At 43.0% G+C, this 13744-nt stretch overlaps 1 protein-coding gene across 2 annotated transcripts; it reads left to right on the forward strand.

The window, feature by feature from the left end:
- Window positions 1-1485: 1485 nt before the first annotated feature.
- On the forward strand, window positions 1486-10993 carry LOC134574927 (calcium homeostasis modulator protein 3-like). 2 transcript variants are annotated; one of them, XM_063433994.1, is made up of 5 exons: window positions 1486-1553; window positions 2103-2172; window positions 8234-8518; window positions 9786-10041; window positions 10517-10993. In XM_063433994.1, the coding sequence occupies exons 3-5, from the start codon at window positions 8286-8288 to the stop codon at window positions 10859-10861; spliced, it is 834 nt and encodes a 277-aa protein (XP_063290064.1). In that variant the 5' UTR covers window positions 1486-1553; window positions 2103-2172; window positions 8234-8285; the 3' UTR covers window positions 10862-10993. The 2 variants fall into 2 exon arrangements, with proteins under 2 accessions (XP_063290064.1, XP_063290063.1); XM_063433993.1 differs by lacking the exon at window positions 1486-1553 and having other exon boundaries at window positions 2045-2172.
- Window positions 10994-13744: the final 2751 nt, after the last annotated feature.

Genomic DNA, 13744 nt, shown 5'->3' on the forward strand with positions numbered 1-13744 from the left:
AGCAATATCCTGCTCACATTTTATTACTTTACAAAGTTTTGTGTCATCTGCAAACACTAGAACATGGCTTTCAATGCCCATTGCAAGATCATTTATAAATATGTTAAATGGAAGCGGTCCCAAAACAGAACCCTGAGGAACACCACTTACCACTTTTGTCCAGCTTGAAAATTGACCAATAATGACAACTCGTTGTACTCTATCCTTAAGCCAATGTTCTACCCAAGAACAAGACCATTCATCTAGACCAATTTATTTAAGTTTAAAGACTAACCAATTGTGAGGAACCGTATGAAATGCCTTGGCAAAATCCAAGTAGATCACATCCACTGCATATCGATCTATACTTCTACTTAGTTCTTCGTAGAATACAATCAGGTTACTTGGCATGACCTATGTTTCATAAAACCATGCTGATTATTGCTAATAACAAAGTTCTTTCCAATGAATTCCAGAATATTATCCCTTAATAGCCATCAAATATATTCCCAGTTACAGAAGTTAAGCTCACAGGTCTATAATTTCCAAGCAAGGATTTTGAACCCTTTTTAAATATAGGAACGACATGTGCCTTACTCCAATCCTCCAGTACAATACCTGAAACAAAAGAATCTTGAAAGATTAAATACAGAGGTTTACTCATTTCCCCACTTAGCTCCTTAAGTACTCGTGGGTGAATACCAAGCTTTATTTACATTAATTTTCTTTACGTGCTGTAGCACCTTGTCTCGAGTCATCCAATCACAAGTTATCTGCAAGTGTTTTGCAGCAGTTGTTTACATATCTCTTGTCATGGGATCCTCATTCATATATACTGAAGAAAAATAGTTATTTAAAATGTCTGCTTTTTACTGGTCTTCATTAACTAACAGACCCATCACAGTTTCCAGTGTACCTACACTTTAGTTTTCTGTTTTTTTTTAGAACTGATGTTCTTGAACAACATTTTGGGGTTGGTTTTGCATTCTTTGGCTATCCATTTCTCATTTTCTAGTTTAGCCACTTTTGTTGCCTTTTTGCAAGCATTATTGGCTTCCTTATATCTTATATAGGAGGCCTCTGATTTGTCTGATTAAAATGCGTCAAATGCCCTTTTCTTATTTTTAATCTCTTGTTTTACTTCTCTACTAAGCCACAGTGTTTTCAATTTGTTTCTTTTATATTTATTATCCAATGGTACATAATGAAAAATGTGCCTTTCGAATTTTGACACAAGATTATTCTTTCAGCAAATTAAGTGTTTATTTTTACTCTAAGGGTTATGAAGAAATACACAAAATTACAGATATTAAAAGCTCCTATATTAGTTTACTGAAAAAAGAAAAAACTCCATATCAGCAGCTACCCCCCTACAACCACCCTCCACCCACCCCCGTGACCTCCTACACAGATTCTAAAAGTTATTTAATTTCTTATCTACTTTCTTACAATGAATATTCCCTCCGTGCAACTGATTTTCCTTCCATACCACTTCTTTCCCTTCTGTATATCTCGCCCCAAACTCCCACTAGATTGTAATCTCCCAAGAACAGAATTGTTAATCCTTTGTACCAGTAAATATCTTGGCATATGATATTTTATATTTAATGTCTTTTTCTCCAACATGCAGTCATTTTTACAGTGCTGCAGAACTTGACATTTAATTTTAAAAAGCAGTATAAATGAATACTATAAAATGTTTTTGTTAATATAACTACTTTAAATAATTTATGACAATTGCATGGCTATCAATTTGTGTTTGGCATATGTCTTGATGGTGCGTATAAGATTTGTAAAAACAGAAATCCAAATTTTGATAACACCAGAATTAATTTAAAAAAAACATCTGTTAATAACCAGCCATACAAATAATTATTATCATTATTTCAAAGGGTTCGAGCTTTTACCTTAACCTCTTAATCCTTCACCTTGAAGTCTAAGTGTACATTTTAGTTCATTAACATTTTTTCAGCACTGCAAAGTGATACAACTAGTTTTTCCAGAATTCTGAAACCAGTGACACCTTGTACAAATGACAAAAACAAAATACCAACGCTCAGAGTGTTTCCAGCCGTGAAATCTCGTACTTATAATTCTTATGCTGTTATACTTTTCGGACACAGAAACATCATCCAGAAATATCAGCATAATCAACGGAGAATCAAATTCATGCTGAATTTCAGCAACTTAGAGGTACTGAGTTTCTTTACATTGCATTTTAAAATATACGTAAGTCCAGGTTTAAAGGGTGCATTTATATTTTGTGTTTACATTTTAAACTGACGTAGTGTTATATTTTGATTTTTAGTACCTGCCTGACATAAAACATACTATATATGGAATGTTTGTTAAAAATGTAAATGCCAGTAAACACAGTAATATGGGAGATGGCACCTGGGAGCTCCGGTACCATAACCACCACAATGAGTTGAAGTGGATATGGTGCTTAGACTGACGCTTTACATTTTCAGCTGACTTTTTTTGCTCCCATTACATTTTCAGGGCAGGATTTACACGACTTGACACCTTATGAATATTTTTCTAGACATGCTTTCCATATGATCTGTGCAAGATCATTAAATGGACTCTCCAGTGCCAGTAAAACATATTCGTTTTCCAGGCACTGGAGAATCCTGCAGAGCCCCTCTCCCTCCCAACCCTCATCCCATGTTGCTGAAGGGGTTAAAATCCCTTCAGTGACTTACCTGAGTCCAGCGCCGATGTCCCTCGGCGCTGGGTCAGGCTCCGCCTACTCTCTTCCCCCACTGACATCAGCCTGCGGGGGAGACCTAATGCGCATGTGCGGCAATGGCGCATTAGACCTCCCCATAGGAAAGCATTTTTCAATTTCGGCGACGATTTTGTTGTTATTATTATTCAAAAATCCTGTAGGTGTATTTTACTATATGCACATTTTATAATATAAAGACTTTGACCATAATGGGACGTGTGCCAAACATGCGTCATCACTGGCATTCTGCCAATAATTAATGAGCCTATTAGCTACGGCGGTGCGTGAATTCTACATACAGCTGGGAGGCACAGTTCATATACCTTTCAACAGCATGAGCCAGAAGAGGCAAAAATGAATGAATAAATAAATCAAAGATTATCTTTAAAACATCAAGGGTGTAAGATATTTGGTTATTTACACGCTATTTGTAAAATATCACAAGCAAGCTTTGTAATATTTAGTAGAATGTTTAGTAGAATGTTAAGAAACTGAATATGTGTTAATTAGCTATATATATACTCAGGGCCGGACTGGCCCACCGGGATATCGGGGCTGGAGAGAGAGAGGGAGCCCTGCTCCACATATTTTAATAATATTGCGGCCGCCGGCCGCATGTCGGTGCCGCCGGGTGGCTGGTCCGGTGGCACACTCTGAGGTGATTACTCACCTTGCGGCCGGCGGCCCTATCTCCTGTGCTGTGTGACTGCTGTCAGTATCAGTGAGTGTGTCGGGCGGCCGCCTAAGCAATCCAGCAGCACACTCACTGATACTGACAGCAGCATAGCTGTCAGCACAGGAATACTGAAGGAGGGGGCGGAGCTAACTACCATGCTCCCTCGCGGTTCCCATAATTCCCAGCATCTACACATCATAGAGTAATCACTACTCTATGATGTGTAGATGCTGGGAATTATGGGAACCGCGAGGGAGCATGGTAGTTAGCTCTGCCCCCTCCCTTAGTCCTCCTGTAACAAGGTCAGAAGGGACACAGAAGGGGAAGGGGAAGGGGGGGAGACAAAAAGAGGGGAAGGGGGGGACAAATAGAGGGGAAGGGGGGGACAGATAGGGGGAAAGGGGGGGACAAATAGAGGGGAAGGGGGGCAAATAGAGGGGAGGGGGACAAATAGAGGGGTAATAGAAACACTGGGGCAGGGGGGGCACAGAGACTGAGGGGTAATAGAAAGACACCAGGTTGGGGGGGGACACACAAAGAGACAGAGGGGTAAAAGAGAGACATAGGGCAAGGTGGGACACATAGACAGATGGGGTAATAGAGAGACAGGGTATGGGGGGACAAAGAGAGGGGTAATCGAGAGACACCAGGGAAGGGGGGACAAAGAGACAGAGGGGTAATAGAGAGACATAGGGGCTAGGGGGACAAAGGGAGGGGTAATAGAGAGACACAGGAGAAGGGGGTACACAGAGACAGATGGGGTAATAGAGAGACACGGGGGATGGGGGTACAAAGAGACAGAGGGGTAAGAGAGAGACACAGGGAGGAGATGGGGAAGAGAGACACAGAAGGTTTGTTGGGGGGACAAAGAGACATACAGTAGGGAAGGGGAACAAAGTGACACAAGATTTGTGGGAGGCAATGCTGGGCTGGGGAAAAAGAGACAGAGAGTGGCTGGGAGAAGAGAAAGAGGCACACAGAGTCTGGAGTTAGAAAGAGACACACAGATGCGTTTTGGAATTGGAGAAAGAGACAAAGTGGCTGGGGCTAAGAACAACACAAAAGGGGCTGGGGGAAAGAGAAATACAGAGGCTGGAGAAGGGTAAAAAGAAACACACAGGGACTGGGATGAAGTAAAAGATGCACAAGGGTCGCTGTAAGAGAAAAAAAGGAGACAATTGGAGACAAGATACACTAAACAAGGTAAAGGTAATAGACGTAAATTGATGTGATCCTGACAGTAATACACACATATATATACAGTGGCGTACATACCGGGGTCGCAGGGGTCGCGGCTGCGACCGGGCCCGGCCCACCAGGGGGCCCGGCCGCCCTGCGACCCAGGTATGTACCCACAGGGCCAGCCTCTTCTGCTGGGGGGCCCAGGAGCTGGCCACCTCAGGGCCCCCCGAGGCTGGCCCTGCTGTCACCCGGCTGGCGGGCGCGCGAGGGAGCACTGTCCCCTGAGTGCTCCCTCTTCAGCTCCTTCGCGCACCGCACTGAAAACGGAGCCGGAAGATGACGTCATCTTCCGGCTCCGGTATCAGTACGCGGCGCGCGAGGGAGCTGAAGAGGGAGCACTCAGGGGACAGTGCTCCCTCGCGCGCCCGCCAGCCGGGTGACACCACTGGACCCCAGGGAATCCCCTCAGCTCTCCCACAGGTAAGGAGGCTGGGGGGATTAAATTAAAACAAAAAACGTGTGAGTGTGTTAGTGAGTGTGTGAGTGAGAGTGTGTGAGTGAGTGTGTTAGTGAGAGAGTGTGTGAGTGAGAGTGTGTGAGTGAGTGTGTTAGTGAGAGAGTGTGTTAGTGAGAGAGTGTTAGTGTTAGTGTGTTAGTGAGTGTTAGTGAGTGTGTTAGTGAGAGTGTGTTAGTGAGAGTGTGTTAGTGAGAGTGTGTTAGTGTTAGTGTGTTAGTGAGAGTGTGTTAGTGTGTTAGTGAGTGTGTTAGTGGGTGTGTTAGTGTGTGTGTTAGTGTGTGTGTTAGTGTGTGTGTTAGTGTGTGTGTTATTGAGTGTGTGTGTGTGTGAGTGTGTGAGTGAGAGTGTGTGAGTGAGTGTGTGAGAGTGTGTGAGTGAGAGTGTTAGTGTGTTAGTGAGAGAGTGTTAGTGTTAGTGTGTTAGTGAGTGTGTTAGTGAGAGTGTTAGTGTTAGTGAGTGTGTTAGTGAGTGTGTTAGTGAGTGTGTGTTAGTGAGTGTGTGTTAGTGAGTGTGTTAGTGTGAGTGTTAGTGAGAGTGTGTTAGTGAGAGTGTGTTAGTGAGAGTGTGTTAGTGTTAGTGTGTTAGTGAGAGTGTGTTAGTGTGTGTGTGTTAGTGAGAGTGTGTTAGTGTGTGTGTGTTAGTGAGTGTGTTAGTGTGTGTGTGTTAGTGAGTGTGTGTGTGTGTTAGTGTGAGTGTGTTAGTGAGAGTGTTAGTGTTAGTGTGTTAGTGAGTGTGTTAGTGAGTGTGTGTTAGTGAGTGTGTTAGTGTGAGTGTTAGTGAGAGTGTGTTAGTGAGAGTGTGTTAGTGAGAGTGTGTTAGTGAGAGTGTGTTAGTGAGAGTGTGTTAGTGTGTGTGTGTTAGTGAGAGTGTGTTAGTGTGTGTGTGTTAGTGAGAGTGTGTTAGTGTGTGTGTGTTAGTGAGTGTGTTAGTGTGTGTGTGTTAGTGAGTGTGTGTGTGTGTGTGTGTGTGTTAGTGTGAGTGTGTTAGTGTGAGTGTTAGTGAGAGTGTGTTAGTGAGAGTGTGTTAGTGAGAGTGTGTTAGTGAGTGTGTTAGTGAGTGTGTTAGTGAGAATGTTAGTGAGAGTGAGAGTGTGTGTGTTAGTGAGTGTGTTAGTGTGTGTGTTAGTGTTAGTGATTGTGTTAGTGATTGTGTTAGTGATTGTGTTAGTGATTGTGTTAGTGAGTGTGTGTGTTAGTGAGTGTGTGTGTTAGTGAGTGTATGTTAGTGAGTGTATGTTAGTGAGTGTGTTAGTGAGTGTGTTAGAGTGTGTGTGTGTGTCTGTTACTGAGTATGTTTGTGTGCGTCTGTCACTGAGTGTGTGTCTGTCAGTAAATGTGTGCGTCTGTTCATGAGAGTGTGTGTGTGTGTGTGTCTAAAGCACTTACCTTTCTCCAGCGCCGGACTCCCTTGGTGCTGGGGATCTCTCCGTCCGGATCCGCCTCTCAGCTCCGAATGCACATGCGTGGCAAGAGCCACGCGCGCATTCAAACCGCCCATAGGAAAGCGTTACTCAATGCTTTCCTATGGACGTTCAGCGTCTTCTCACTGTGATTTTCACAGTGAGAATCGCAGAAAATCCTCTAGCGGCTGTCAATGAGACAGCCACTAGAGGCTGGATTAACCCTCAGTGAAACATAGCAGTTTCTCTGAAACTGCTATGTTTTCAGCTGCAGGGTTAAAACTAGAGAGACCTGGCACCCAGACCACTTCATTGAGCTGATTTGATCTGGGTGTCTGTAGTGGTCCTTTAAGTATATGTGTTTATGCATGCACTGGCGTACATACCGCGGTCGCACGGGTCGCAGCCCTGCGACCAGGTGCCCGCCGCCATGTGTTGCGGCCCCAGCCTGCGCAGAGTAAGCGCGCGGGGGGGGGGGGCCCACGGATAATTTTTCGCACCGGGGCCCCATGGGTTGTGTGTACGCCACTGTATATATAAATATATGCATGTATATTGATGTGTGTATTAGTAACATATAAGTATGCCTATAATATTTACACATATAGTAATATACATTTATATATGCATAATACACACATAAATGTCCTTAATAGGCCAAAGTAGTTGTACTGAAACATTGATTACATGCAAATGTACGTCTACTTAAAATAAAGGCGATCTTTTGTTTATTTTGAAGCCCTATATGCGTTCCTTCGTTGGAATAAGAGTTTTCAATTTCAAGTTATTTTTTCACCCTCTATAGCAGCACACTATGCATTATTGGGCTGGTATAGAATTTTTTTCCGGGGCTGATTTTAGTTCCCAGTCCGGCCCTGTATATACTATATTAAACAGAAGAGGTTTTTTTTAACTGTGTGGATCATTTGTAACAGAAATGTCACTAATACCCAACTAGCTATGAATTTAGACATACACAGAGTTATATATGTGAAGGGACACTTCAGACCCACAAGGCAGTTTAGCGTGCTGATGTGCTTTATGTGGGAAGAGTGTGTCCTGTTTTTCATTTTACAAGAAATGCAGATTTCAATGGAACTTTTATACATGAACCAGGTTATACCCCCTGGCTGTGAATCTGACAGCCAGTTCTATCTGACAGCTCAGTGAAGAAAAACCCAAGAGGCAGCAATTGCCCACAGCACCTGGCTTGCAAAGACTTCTCATTGGGCTGCATTGGGAAGTCTGTGATTGGACAACCACAGAAAGTCTGGGTGGGGTTAGAAGGGGAGGGCTTGTAAAGGCTTTAGACAAAAGATCTGCATATTTTGCAAGCTGATATACCCCCAATGAACAAATACATAATTAAATGCACACATGTTTTAATTGTGGGTATATCTATTAAAAGTTTATAAAGTTGATTTCCTTTTTTTCCTTTAAAATGTGACTAGTTGGGTAATCAAGCTGAATTCAACGTGATTATTAAATATTAGGACAAAACGGGCAAACTGAAAATAGCTGATTTGGAGAATGTTTCCTGTTAGGTAATTTTGGTCTGAAATTCAAAGATACCACTTCACACCTTAATGAATAACCCTGGTTGGATTTGCAACTATGCACATTTCACTGAATAACCTTGCCTATGTGCGTATAACCTGTAATTATTTTAAATAAAAAATATGCATAAAATGTTGTAATTTTGCCAAAAGGTGCTTAGTTCAAAACTTGTTCATTCACTTTATTTTGCAGAGTCATCCTGGAGCGAGCTATCAATTATCTTTACACTCGCCCCGAAGGCAAGATGAATATACTTTGTGTCGTCATGGCAGCGATTAGTATGTTCATCTATAAAGTTTATGAGATTAACTGCCCGTGTCTACCAAGATATAATTTAACCTACGGACTCATTGTCATCTTCATTCCCCCATTTATATTTTTCTTCTTGGGATTTAGCTTAAATCATTATTGTCTTATTTTGTCACTGGAGCTTTCGAAACCTCAAAACAAACGGAAGAAGAAAAAAGAGGTTTTACGGTAATATTTGTAGCTGATTCTAATGCTGGATTCATAAGGAATCAAGTACTAGTTAAACTCTTAACATCTCATAGTTATAAATAATAGTATATAGTATAGTAAAAAAAATATAAAGCACATATAAAAATTACTACATAGTATTATGAAAGCATACAGTAAATATTTGGTCACTAAGAAGAAACTAGAATTTTAAATCTAACACACTTGACACACATCTAACACACTCGAAAACACCTCTCTGAAGATGGTCATTGCCCAAACCTTCAATAAATGTTGCTGATTAAATAAAAATGAACAAATCAAGGAACACAGTAGTTAAAAAACAAGCCAAATCAATACCAAAACCACTGTAACTATAAAAGTATTTACGTGCTGTTAGAACCACAAAACAACAACCAGCCAATCTAGCCATATGTAGACTTGAATATGTTTTAAATTTAATGTCAACACAGATGTGGTAGACCGAACACGGTTGGCAGTGATTTGGCAAGGCAGAACTTGTTACTCGGATTGATCAGTGTGAGATATACTGTTGGAAGTAGCAGAGGATTTTAGGGGAGATGCTGTGAGAGTGGGGTGAGACCTTATGATAACAGAAGCTCTCAATAAGATAGATAAATTGTGTAGTTTTTGAGATATTTCAGATGGTATTTGGGGAGAGTTGCAGAAATCCAATGTTTCAGAATGACTGTATGTGGGGCAGGTTCTTAGTACCTTTAATGCCATCTTCTAATTAGAAATATATTTGTAGAAAGTAGATGCTTAGCGGCACACTGCCTAAAAAGTAAATAGTCAAACCATTTGCAACAGTTTGATAACTTACATGGGATCTGTCACCTCTTCCACTGAGAGCCAGTAACTATTCCACAGAGCTCCGTTAGCTCTCTGGAAGATGCCAAGCTCTTCAGGGCCAGCTCATTAGCTAAAGGAGGGCAGATAATCTCTCTTAGTCAGTAAACTCAGTCCTGCACTGCTGGGCTCATTCAGGACATAGAGCATCTGGTTCTCTATTGAGAAGGTGATTGGTGCATGGTGGACCCCAGGTTTGTTGTCAAGTCATAAGCAACCTGTCTGACTACGTACTTACCATTGGGGGGAGTGACAGGGCTTTTCTGACACCATAACCACTACAGCATACTCAAGTTGTTATTGTACTTGGAGTGTTCCTTTAAGAATATACAATGACGCTTGACTTGTCATCATATAGGCCGTAGCACCTACTAGCAAAAGAGTTGATGGCTTTCTAACCCATTTTTTATCTTGGTAGATTTATGTTTAAGTCAATGGTGATAAGATCTCTGGTGGCTCCCGTCTTATGGATTATTGCCTGCTTCCTTGATGGAAAGTCTGTAATTTGTGCATTCAGCGAAACTTTGGATGCAGAACAGTTTGGTGGCTTTGGCAACTTCTCGTCCATAAGCACAGAGCTACTGTTGGCCAAAGTGCCTTGTAAGAACTTTGAGCTGCTTCGTACATCTTCCACCAGGAAGGCAATTTACAGGTTTCTCAAGTCGATTTCACAGGTAAGTACTCCATGTATAATATTTCAGAACTAGTTGAATTAAAAACTACTACTAGTAGATTTGTAAGTCAAGACAAGTTTGGGCCCGATATTTTTACATATTGGGTGACTACAGAAGTAGTGAATACCATCTGGGTTGCAATTTTTTTATATGGATTTGCATATAAGAACACATGGCTTTGCATTATATTGAAATCATGCTACCTTTATTTATTCTTTTATCCATTTCCCCACTATCCTCTATATTTGAGAGCTATAGAACAGACTAGCTGGATTATGATGAGATGGATTTGAATGCAAGTGTACTGGACACAATATCTATAGAACTACCTAGATTCATTTGGTATGTGTAGGTTGGGGTCATCAAAAATGGTACTAAGTAGTGAGTTACCTAATGTTTTAAAATTAAGCACAAAATTCTACTATAATTTTAGGATTTTATGTGGCACTTACCCTTACTGTATTTGTTCTTTTAGGGTGTTGGCTTTTTAATGGTCCTGATTCTTATTATACTTGCTGTTGTTAGTCGTATTCTGAGTTCCATTTTCAACATCAGCCGCTCGATTCACACCCAATACTGGAGCATATTTGCAAACATGGAAGATCAATTTTTTGAAGAGACCTGTCTAGCACACAATCGATGGATGGCTGAGAAATGCATTAATGGTTACTTTGAAGAGTGTGAAAATTATGACGTCAAATGTAGCCATGATGATGAAGAAAAGATCATATCCCCCTGGCAGATGATGGATTATGTAGATCATTGGTACTTGTGTCGACCACCAATTGTTCACACATATGATCCGTTGTCACAATCTTGATCTATATACAAGGAAACAGTTGACCACTTTAGCTGGGAAGCGTTTAACAACCTTTTAAAAAAGTGGATATCTGAGTTGGTTAGAAAAAATGGTTACATTTTGAGGCATTAATGGCTTAGAACTTAGTATAGCAGATGTCATCATGATTTTATTTAAGGACACGGAGGCTCATATTATGCTTATTCTCTTTCTTTTATTCCTCAGCAGCAAAATATTTATTTTAGAAAACAAATCAAAACATGTAAACATGCCCCCAAAGGGTTAATCCTATAACAGTATAACAGTACAACCAATCATAATGCCTTCAGCACCATCAAGTCCCCATGTGACCTTAAGCCACTCCTCTTTCTTGCTGCTGCCTTCCTCAGCTAAGTACATTTCTATTTTTTCTCTGTATGCTACCAATGTGTTTTTGTCATAATTTGTGTTGATATTACATTTATATTTTATTTGTTATTTCTGTCTGTTGCAGGGCTTCTGCCCTGCTTCTATACTTGTTTTATTGCTGGCTCTGGGTTGTTTCCTTAACCTAGAGCCAATCCCTCACCCCTTCCTCCCTCCCATCTCTTACTCAGTCAGGTGGATTATCACCTTCTGAGCTGGGGCGGCTAACAGCTCTCCGTGTGGAGGCTCTTACCGCCCAGTGTCATTCAGTGCCTCAGAGGTTTTCCTCTGGGCTTCCCGGTTCGCGGCTATAACCGCGGCTGGCGCCGTTCGCGCATGCGCACAACGCTAGTGCGCATTGCGGCGGCCATCTTGCGGCTGGCATTTTTGCCACGTTTTTGGTTCCCGGACTTTTTTAAGCTTGTGGGGGCGGGAGTGGGTGCTGATTGGACAGCACAGTTGCTGGGCAGCTCACCAGTGTGCCCCAGGAGCCATTCCTGAGGGAACACTTGGTGAGCTTGCCTTTTTCATATTGCTGCATAGTTTGTTTGCATTAATACTCTTTCTGCTGGTGCCTTATTTGGTCCCATATTGCCTATTAGCTTTTGGGCTTAACAGTGTGGTCACTCTTTTCCTCCTAGAGTTATTTGGGTTCCCCCCCCTCTTGTATTTGAATCCCTTTTATATTTCTCCTACTATAACCACTGTGAGAACTGCTATTTTATTATGCAGTCTCAAAGGGATTTGGGCACAGCCTCTGGCAATTCTCCTATTAGGGCTGATATACCCCCTGCTCCCCAGGTTGTCACCAGATCTTCCGGCTTAACTGTCACTGATGTGACAGACCAGGAGCATTTGAACTCGGAAGAGCTTCATTCTCTCCTGGATGCCACTATGACTGGATCCGTGACCCAAGCCGTTTATTCGGCCATGGGAGTTATGTCGGACACTCTGTCCCACTCTATCAGCCATGCCCTCATGGCCACCCAGCAGACCTCTACTCATATTGCTCCTAACCCTACAGAGCACGATACTGGCAAGACCAGTGGGCGCAAAGCCGCCAAAAAATCTCGCCACATAGACGAGGAAGCCTCCAAAATTTTACTGACAGACAGGGAACGTCCTGTCAAAGATAATGTGGTTGCACCACAACAAAGAGCCACCCACCGGGCAAAATCGGTGAGGAGTTGGAAAAGGGCGAAAGCCCAAGTGGAATCATCCGAGTCAGATTCGGAACAGGAGGAGGCATGGAGCGAGTCTGATGATGAAGACTCATACAATTTGGGCGCACTATTCCCTGACCACAGCTCTATATCTGTGTCTGTGAATGAGAATCAGGACGGTGTGGAAGACTCCACTCTCCTTGACCCACAGGGCGAACCACTGTTTGACCCTGATAATCTGCAGCACCCAAGATCTACTGAGTGGTTCCCACTGGACCACGTGGCAAAATATATTGCCGCACGGATCAGAAAACCCCTTGATAAGGGGGCAAGAAGTAAGATGCGGGCAGAATGCCCACGCCCCACGCTCCCAGATTTGATATGTGTCGCCCCTGTAGTGGACCCTAAGATTGCCCAGTTCCTGGGAAAAACTGGGTGGAAGGCAAAGAAGGGTCTAGACTTTGCACTTCGCCATTGCCAGGATAAGGTACTGAATGTCCTCGGACCCAGTGCAAAGATATTCGACATGGTCGAAACGGCATTGGCAGGGGGCGCTCCCATAGACCCGCTAGCTATCAGGGGCTGGATACAGCGAGCCATATGTCTTCTCGGAAATGCCAACGTGGCTCTAGCCACAGAGAGACGGAAGGCTATACTAATTAAGATCGAGCCAAAGCTAGTTACCATGGCTATTACGGAGCCTGGGCCACAGGCCAAAGGCCTTCTTTTTGGGGACAGTTTTGTGAAGGAGCTGGGTACCTATGTGGGCACGTTTACTGCTCTGGACAAGGCGCAAACCAATATGAAAAAGGTATTCTCCCATAGAGTTTTTTGGCGCGGCCGGCAGATATCGGGGCCGTCTGCCTGGCCATTCCTCCTGGGGCTCGTACTGGGTTTCTAGAGGCTCCTTCCAGTCACGTTACCAGGGTGCGGAACCCAAGTCCTCTCCATTCTTCCCAGTTCGAGGAAGACCCTGGCAGGCTCGTGGATCCAGAAGCTCTTCCTATGGCCGACGCCCTTATGGTAAGTTCACTTCCTTCATCACTCCCTTCAGTAACGTTGGTGGGTGCCACTTTATAGATGCCTGGCGAATGTTGACTTTGGATACTTGGGTCCTACAAACTGTAGTGGGTTATGCCATAGAATTTGTACAAACACCTGCCCAGATAGCTCTTCCCAGACATATCGTCTCCTCCACCCACGACAGATCATTAATCACAGCAGAGATACAGTCTCTGGCCGACAAAGGTGCAATCATAGAGTCACATCCGAGAGTTTCAGGTTTTCTCAGCAACCTTTTTGTGGTGCCCAAGAAAGGCGGAGGTGTCCGACCGGT

This window comes from Pelobates fuscus, chromosome 10 (assembly GCF_036172605.1).
Source record: "Pelobates fuscus isolate aPelFus1 chromosome 10, aPelFus1.pri, whole genome shotgun sequence".
NCBI lineage: Eukaryota > Metazoa > Chordata > Amphibia > Anura > Pelobatidae > Pelobates > Pelobates fuscus.